Genomic DNA, 9480 nt, shown 5'->3' on the forward strand with positions numbered 1-9480 from the left:
GTAGCTCAATTATCTATTTTACTTTCTAAAAAAAATTCTTCTTCTCATATCTCATATTTATATCTCATATCCCACATCTCATATCTCATATCTTATATCTAATATCTCACATCATATCTCATATTTTAGCAATCTCATTTCTCATCTCACACCTCAAATCTCATCTCATATCTTATCTCATATCATCTCATTTCTCATATTGCATCTCATCTCATATCTCACATCTCACATCTCACATCTCATATCTCATCTCAGCTCATATCTCATATCATATCTCATCTCATTTCTCATGTCACTTCATTTCTCATCTCATATCTCATATCTCATATCATCTTATATCTCATATCTCATCTCATGTCTCATCTCATATCTCATCTCATCTCTCATCTCTCATCTCATATCTCATATCATATCTCATCTCATTTCATTTCTCATCTCTCATCCATATATCTCATATCATATCATTTCTCATATCTCATATCTCATATCATATTTCATATCTCATTTCTCATATCTCATATCTCATCTCTCATCTCATCTCATCTCATCTCATCTCATTTCTCATCTCTCATATCATATCTCATATCTCATATCTCATCTCTCATCTCTCATCTCTCATCTCACATCTCATTTCTCATCTTGCCATATCTCATCTCTCATCTCACATCTCATATAACATCTCATTTCTCATCTTGCATCTCATCTCATCTCATCTCATCTCATATCTCACATCTCACATCTCATATCTCATAACTCATATCTCATCTCGCATCTCATATCACTTCATTTCTCGTTGCATTTCTCATCTCATATCTCATCTCATATCTCATCATCTCATCTCATATCTCATATCTAATCTCATATCTCATATCTCATCTCATATCTAATCTCATATCTTATATCTCATATCTTATATCTCATCTCATATCTCATCATCTCATCTCATATCTCATATCTCATATCTTATATCTCATCTCATATCTCATATCATCTCATCTCTCATCTCTCATCTCATCATATATCTCATTTCTCATATCTCATATTTCATATCTCATTTCTCATATCTCATATCTCATCTCATTTCTCATATCTCATCTCTCATCTCATCTCATTTCTCATATGATATTTCATTTCTCATTTCATATCTCATCTCATTTCTTATATCTTATCTCTCATCTCATCTCATCTCATTTCTCATATCATATTTCATTTCTCATTTCATATCTCATATCATATTTCATATCTCATTTCTCATATCATCTCATCTCTCATATCATATATCATATATCATATCTCATATCTCACAACTCACATCTCACATCTCATATATCATATCTCATCTCATATCTCATATCTTATATCATATATCATATCTCACATCTCACATCTCATATCTCATATCATCTCATTTCTCATCTTATACCTAATCTCATATTATCTCATTTCTCTTCTCATATCTCATTTCTCATATCTAATCCTATATCATCTCATTTCGCATCTTGCAGATCTCATCTCATCTCATATCTCACATCTCACATCTCATCTCATCTCATATCTCATATCATCTCATTTCTCATCTTATACCTAATCTCATATCATCTCATTTCTCATCTCATATTTAATCCTATATCATCTCATATCTCATCTTGCAGATCTCATCTCATCTCACATCTCACATCTCACATCTCATCTCGCATCTCATCTCATCTCATATCTCATATCATCTCATATCTCATCTCTCATCTCATATCTCATATCATTTCATTTCTCATCTCTCATCTCTCATCTCATATCATTTCATTTCTCATCTCATTTCTCATCTCTCATCTCTCATCTCATTTCTCATATCATATTTCATATCTCATCTCATATCTCATATCATCTCATTTCTCATATCATATTTCATTTCTCATTTCATATCTCATATCTCATCTCTCGTATCACATATAATCTCATCTCTCATATCATATCTCACATCTCACATCTCATATCATCTCATTTCTCATCTTATATCTAATCTCATATCATCTCATTTCTCATCTCATATCTCATAGCATATTTTCATATCTCATTTCTCATCTCATATCTCATATCTCATATCTCATATCTCATATCATCTCATAGCTCATATTCATCTATCATCTCATTTCTCATATTTCATCTGTCATCTCATATCTCATATCTCACATCTCATATTTGATATCTCATCTCTCTCTCATCTGTCATATCTCATACATATCACATCTCTAATATCTTATCTAATTTCTAATATCTCATCTAATAACTCATCCCATACCTCATCATATCATATCTCCTATCTCATCTCTCATATCTCATTTTTCATATCACATCTCATCTAATGTCTCATATTTCATATCGTATATGTCTCACTCATCTTATCTATCTCATCTCTCATCTCTGATCTCATCTTTCATCTCATATCATATCTCTCATCTCATCTATTTCGTCTCTCTCATATCTTATCTCTTATCTCTCTCATCTTTCATATCTCATATCGCATCTCTTTCATCTTTTTTACTCTCTCATCTCATCTTTTATTCTCATTTCATATCTCAATCTCATAACTCTCATCTTTCTCATACTATCTTTCTTATCCCATCTCATCTCACTCATCTTATCTCTCATCTTCCATATCATATCTCTCTCATCTCATCTCATCTCTCATCTTTCATATCTCATATCTCATCTCTTATATCAGAGCATCTCATCTCTTTCGTCTCTCTCATCTCATCTTTCATTTATCATCTTATCTCATATCTCATCTCTCATCTCTCATATTGTATCTCTCATCTCTCTTATCTCATTTCACTCATCTCATCTCTCTCATCTCGTCTTTTTTTTTATCTCATCTCATCTTTCTTTTCTCATCTCATCTCACATCTCTCTCATCTCTTATCTCTCTCATCTCTCGTATCTTGATCTCTAATCTTTCATATCTCATCTCATCTCACATCTCTCTCATCTCTCATCTCTCATATTTCATATCTCACATCTCACTCATCTTATCTCATACATCTCATATCATATATCTTTTTATCTCATCTCTCATATAGTTTCATATCTAATATCACCTCTGAGCCTCTCACACCTCTCATATCTTAAATCATGTCTCATCTTTCATCTCTCCTCTCTTCTCTCTCACTTTCATATATATCTCTTTTCATCTCACATCTCTTTAAATGTATAAATACAAAATTTCTATATATAAAAGTCAGAAATATATACAAACCACAGCCTCGAGGCATAGCAAACAGCTATGAAGCGCAATTATTGAAACTATAACTATAGAGGATCATGTCTATTAATTATTATTGCTGAAATTTTCTCTATATTAACAACTTATGCCGCCTGTAAATTGTTAAATAATCGAGATGCTGATAAACTAACATGTACCTGATCCATATAACCAAAATTACAACAACCGTCCAAAATTGTTTGTATACATTACTAATTTAAAGTCCAATTAAAATGATTAAGGAAACGATTCTCTTAAAATCACAGTACTAATATTTATTTACAAACGTCGTTAGAAAACGTTCTTTGTTTCAATGAAACCTCCTGAATTCTTGTGGACACAAACCTTGGAATGGGAAATTCATTCTAGTGCAATATTCATGATTTACAAAATAATTTGAAAAATAAGTTAATTGAAATAAAAATATGAAAAAAAAAATCTTTTAATGATATTAAAATAAAAGTTAAAAAGATATTTTTTAGAATAATAAATAAATAAAATTGAAAATAGAAAAAAGTTTGAACTAGATAAGTTTGAAAGATTGGTCAATGAAAGTATTGTCAGATATTTAGTTGTAGACACTGAACAAATTAATCAATAAAATGTTTGGATAAGATCAAATTTTATGTATATTATTCCTACGTAACTATTGCTGGTAAACTAAGTAGGTTTTGGTCCTCTAATCTCAGACTCTTTTTTTGTCTACATTATAATTGTTTATTTAATATAATTAATTAATCTGGGAGCCACCTTATCAAAATTGTCTACTAAAAGTAGGAGCAATTCCTTTTATCAATTGAAGATTTTTCCTTAGCATGCTCTCCCTCTTATTCTTCCATCATTTCTTCTTCTTCTTTTTATATAAATAAATCGACCGTATCTACAGTGGTAAAAAAAAGAAAAAGATATTCACACTTGATATTTTCATTAACGCCAATGAATATTCCTTTCCGTATTTTTGTATAAAATGTTATCACCTATACAAGAACAACATACTTGATGATATCTCACGAGTAAGGTATAGAAAGGATATAGTGTATATAGATCACAACTATCATATTATGTTATGGCTAATTAATAAACATTCCTACTCTAGGTTTATGATAATCATAATTGGACAATATTGAGGGTGTGATTGTTATGCAGAAGAATACCAATATTTCATATTTGATCGATCAAAGCATTGCTCTAAGAAAATAAATTCCTTAAAAGTCAGAAAAATGAATTTCGCAATAACACGATAGGCATATTCTCTATACTGTGAGTTCGTATCCGGTCCCTTTTGAATATGTATCATCAGCATATAGTTAGGCACAATTAAAGTCAAGAGATTTCAATTTTCAGCATCGACCAAAAGTCTTTGGATTAGAGAACAATTTGGATTATGAAATGTTCTAATAACATTATTGTTGGGGCCATTGATATTACTTTTTTTTAAAAGAAAAATAATTGAGAAACATCTAAAACCTGCTCATTGATAATGATGGAAGAACCTAAAACTCTTTAATTTTTATTATTACTAAATGTAAAGTTGGTGGGTAAAATGATTAGAACCTCACTTTAATACCAACCTTTTTTGCAGGTTCAACAATAAACTAAAGCAACTAAACAAACTAGTAGTACTTTGTTGCAAAAGAAAAATATATTCATACAAATACTTGCTTTACGTGCTGTAACAATAATTTTCCAGACTTTTTTTTGGTGTAATCTTTTCCTCTTTTCGAAAAGAGAATGCTTTTAAAAAAGGGAAATGCTTGACAGATACTACTACATTTTTTGTGTTATTTTTCAGAGTCATTGCTAAATTAGAGAGTGATATATCATATATATAATATATATATATATATCCATCAAATCATGGTCTAGTTTCTCTTTTTTCAAATAGTTAATTAGGGAGTGAAATGTTTTATGTAATAGAATTCATTGAAAGTCAAACTCGCGAGCACTTCTCAATGTGTGCTTAAATTTAGTCAGAACTTAATATTATTAATATGAATATTGAATATATGTTGTCGTTGTCAGTGTAGCACTACCTTAAATTTGAGTGTGTTGGAGTGCTAAGTTGAAAACATCACATATTTTGAGGATGAAAATAAAGCAGTTTGGATAAAAGGTGAAGACTATATTTAAGTTTAATTTACAGATAAAAGACGATTTTGAATCTCTGTCCAAAGTTACGGAACAATGTTGGACCTTTTCTGGGCTAAAACTTTGTACTACCTTATCTTTTGGACCCACATAAGTAAATTCTAAATTCGAGACAAATCAGAAAATGAGATAATAACTTATTTTGACGACAGGAAATTGCTCAAATGATAAACACTTCTCGCTTCCAATCCAAAGGTCATGAGTTTGCTCACTTACTGACTCGAATTTCATTGCAATGAATGGAAGTAAGGTGTTATTATCTGAACAACCCCTCGACACTAAAAAGTAAAATCCTCATGGAATATTTCACTAGAACCCCTTTTGTCCCTAATATAAAAATATCACAATTTGGGATCATTTTTTTCACATAAAGACAGAAAAATGAACAACTTATGAGAATGGACCAAAATATAAGAAACAAAAGCATATATTAACTAACGTTAAGCTTCACATCACCAAAAAAAGGGAAGGAAAATGACAGGCAGCATTAGATTTACACAAAATATTTCAGAAGAAAATGTATCAATAACTAGTACTTCCAACAAAGGTTCTGTCCACATCTCAACACCTTTGTAATGTTCCCCATATAATTAAAAAACAATCCAACAGCAAAATAGTTTCAAAAATAACCCCAATAAAATATAAATAAATACCCCCAAAAAACTCAAAATAATAATACTAGTTGATATCAACCATAGAACCCCCAAAAGAAAAATCTATGAAACAACAAAAGAAAAGCTCAGCAATCTGAGAGCTTGTTCTTGGACCTGTAAACAAGTTTCTTCTTTTTAGAAGTTTGGTTGTCAATTGTGATCACCACTTTGCCTGCTTCACTTGCCTTGTAGCTAGTGCTGATTACTGATTCATTTGCCCCAACTTTTCTTGATTTCTCTATGAGAATGGTGTATCCACCTTCAGCACTTGGCACAAATTCAGCTCCATATGATACATCCCAACCTGTCACTCTAGCTTCCCACACCAATGTGCACTTCTGTAAAATCCAACATTTTCACACAATCAACACAGAGTTAAAAAATTCAACAAATGAAATGCAATTCACTCATAGATATAATTAAGTAAATAAAAATATGTTCTTTTTAACTATGTTGCAAGACTTCTTCACCGGGTGCATGTTAGATCCATCAAAAAGTAGTACATTTTTGGAGTTCAGATCTATTAGCTTAAGCTTTTGTATGAGATGATCAAATAGTTAAATATGATAGCAGACTAAGAAGTGTTTCCCGGCTCGATTCTCAAGTTATAATAAAAGTGTGTTTTGACTAATAATTTAAGCTAACATGAGACGGTCACACACTTTACAAATCTGACAGCAATACAATTATGTAACCAAGTGTGAACAAATACTGAACACATACCTCAGTAACTGGGAATTCAATGGTTTGTTTAGAAGCTGGCTTAATGATTTCCTCAGTGGCTGGTTCAGCAGTGGTGAATTCCTGTTCACCCTCCTTGCTGAGTCCACCATATTGTGCTGGTACTTGTTCAGGTGCTATGTATCTGAATTTTCATAAACATGCACAAATCAGAATTTGCTCAATCCAAACAAATATAAGTTATAAAAGGGGCTAAATTAGAAGTAATTACTTGAAAAGAGTCTCAGCAGATCTTGAAGGACCAGCAAAAACAAACTTGCTCTTGGTCCTTGTAGTGAAAGATGCATTAATCATCCTGTAGTAAGCTGGGTACCACCATGGAACATTGATGAACACCTTCACACCATAACATCAAAATTCAGTTAATATCTAAATACCAACATCATATAACAATATAAAAAGAGTTCAAGTTATATACACACAAAAAAGGTACCTGCTTGGCAACAAATTCAGGGTAGTTATCCTGGAGTAATAGAAGGGCACGATTGGTGGCCTGGCGAAGTTCTTTCTTGTAAAAGAAGAGTCCAGGTGAATTCTTCAGATCAAGAATTTGAACAAAAGTGTTGATGCCATCAGGGCTAAAATCAAGATTCCTGATGGACTTCTCCATGAACTGAATTCTCCATCTGAGGAATTTGGTGAGTTTCTCCTTGTCATCAGCAAAAGTGTTTTGGTACAATTCTTTGTCTTGGAACTCACCAAATGCATTGTAACATACAGGGTGACCTTCTTTGTCTACTCCATGATTGTAAACAACTTTTTCAAGTCCTTGTCCTAATTCTTTCTCATCCAAGACTTCATCAATTTTGAATTCTTTTCTCCATGCGACAACACTTTTCAACATGGAGAAAGCTTCTTTCACCTTGAAATCTCTTGCTCGAAGAAACTTGAGAAGGATTACATCACTTCTCTCATCTGCTAGAAGGGGAATTCCCCATATGGATACTTCTTCTGGTGGTGGTGGTGGTGGAAGAGTTTGCTCTGTTTTTGGTTCCTCTGCTTCTGCTGCCGGTGGTTCCTCCGTGGAGGCCACCACAGCAACCGCAGCCGGTACTTCAACAATTGTTTCCTTGATTTCTTCGACTGCCTCCACCTTCTCTGTCTCCGATGGTGTCTCTGATGCCGGTGCCGGAGTTGCTTCAGTTTCCGGTGGAGTTACTTTCTCCTCTGTTTTCTCCAATTCCTCTGTTTCAACTTTCTTCTTGGCCACAGCCTCGGATTCTGCCTCTATCACTGGCTCAGGTGCCGCCGCCGCTGCCGCCTCTGTAACTGGCTCTGCCTCCGGTGCCTCAGCAGGGGCATCGGCGGAAACGGCTGCTTTCTTCTCTTCCTCTTCCTTTGCTGGCGGCGGAGGAGGAGGGGCAGTGAATTCATGCTTGTTAAGAGCTTCTTGAACCATCTGTTTGAATTCCGCCAATGCTTTTTGTTCAGGATTAGGAAGTTCTTCAACCTTGTTACTTTCTTCCTTAAACGAATTGGATTCAACAACAAGTTCCTTCTCCTTTTCATCCTCAACCTTCGATTCTCCAGTGTCCGGAGCAGCAACTTTCTCCGGTGACTCCGGCACATTTTCCGGCTCAGGTTGAGGTGTCTCCCTCACTGTAACATCAGAAACGACCACTTCAGGGATCGTTTCTTCAGCTATTTTCTTGGTTTCCTCAGCCATTTCTTGATTTTCCGATCAAATTTCTGATACCCAGTAATGAAAAAGACTTACAGAATGGATTTTTAAGTGATGGGGGTTAAGAAGAAATGCTTGGTAATGGTGAAAATGGTGGTAGTAGTGAGGGTTTATATGTATAAGAAGTGAATTTCGTGGGGGGTAGGAAACAGTCTGTCGAGGAGTTGGAGATGACAGCTCGTTACCCACACACAAAGAATGGGGTCCACGACAACCTCGAACACCGCTAATTTAGCCTATAATTCTAACTTTATATTTTCAGAGCTGTTTGAAATGTAATCATTGTGCCATGGATTTTCTTTTGTACAATTTTAATTATAGTTTTAACTCAAAATAATTAAGTATTTACTTTAAAATTACTAGTAAGAACTACTCTTTTTAACTGTATTGACATTTCTAAAATTAAAACATCAATGCATGATTTTGTAAATAAAAATAACTAGTATTAATTTAGGACGAAGAACATACAAATTTCCATATTCATTTATGAATTAGGGTTAAGCTAATTTAATAATTTCCCTTTAATGTTTGCCTATTAAGAGTCTATTTGTAAAAACATAAGAAGACCAGTGTAAAAATTTCCTTCGTTGTATTCTGAATGAATTCTTTGTACAATAGCCTACGTATTTATACAAGTAATGAAGAATCTTTCTTGTAACAAACTATACAGGTGTCTAACTCTAACTTGTTAGCCTACTAACAAACTAATGAAATAAAGGCTTTGTATTTACAGATTTGGGCTTTCTCTGATATGTACATGAAAATAGGCCCAAAAGAAAACAAAACTGCATAAGCCCAAAAACGTGAAGCCCAGAGAAACAGACAGCCTTCGATCATATCATTCCAACACCCCCCCTCAAGTTGGAGGGGTGGAAGAAACTCCCAACTTGTGTAAAAGAGAATGATGGACAGGTCCAGTAAGGGATTTGGTAAATAAGTCAGCCAACTGGGAGGCGGAAGGAACATAGGACAAGGAGATAAGGCCGACGAGGTACTGTTGA

General features: G+C 33.6%; 1 protein-coding gene across 1 annotated transcript; it reads right to left on the reverse strand.

The window, feature by feature from the left end:
- Positions 1-5871: 5871 nt before the first annotated feature.
- On the reverse strand, positions 5872-8682 carry LOC125821636 (patellin-3-like). The gene is made up of 4 exons (XM_049501048.1): positions 7232-8682; positions 7010-7134; positions 6781-6922; positions 5872-6395 (listed from the first exon to the last, which is right to left on the reverse strand). The coding sequence occupies exons 1-4, from the start codon at positions 8462-8464 to the stop codon at positions 6144-6146; spliced, it is 1752 nt and encodes a 583-aa protein (XP_049357005.1). The 5' UTR covers positions 8465-8682; the 3' UTR covers positions 5872-6143.
- Between the last annotated feature and the right edge of the window lie 798 nt (positions 8683-9480).

This window comes from Solanum verrucosum, unplaced genomic scaffold (genome assembly GCF_900185275.1).
Source record: "Solanum verrucosum unplaced genomic scaffold, falcon-dt-bn FXZP01000216.1, whole genome shotgun sequence".
NCBI classification, from domain to species: Eukaryota; Viridiplantae; Streptophyta; class Magnoliopsida; order Solanales; family Solanaceae; genus Solanum; species Solanum verrucosum.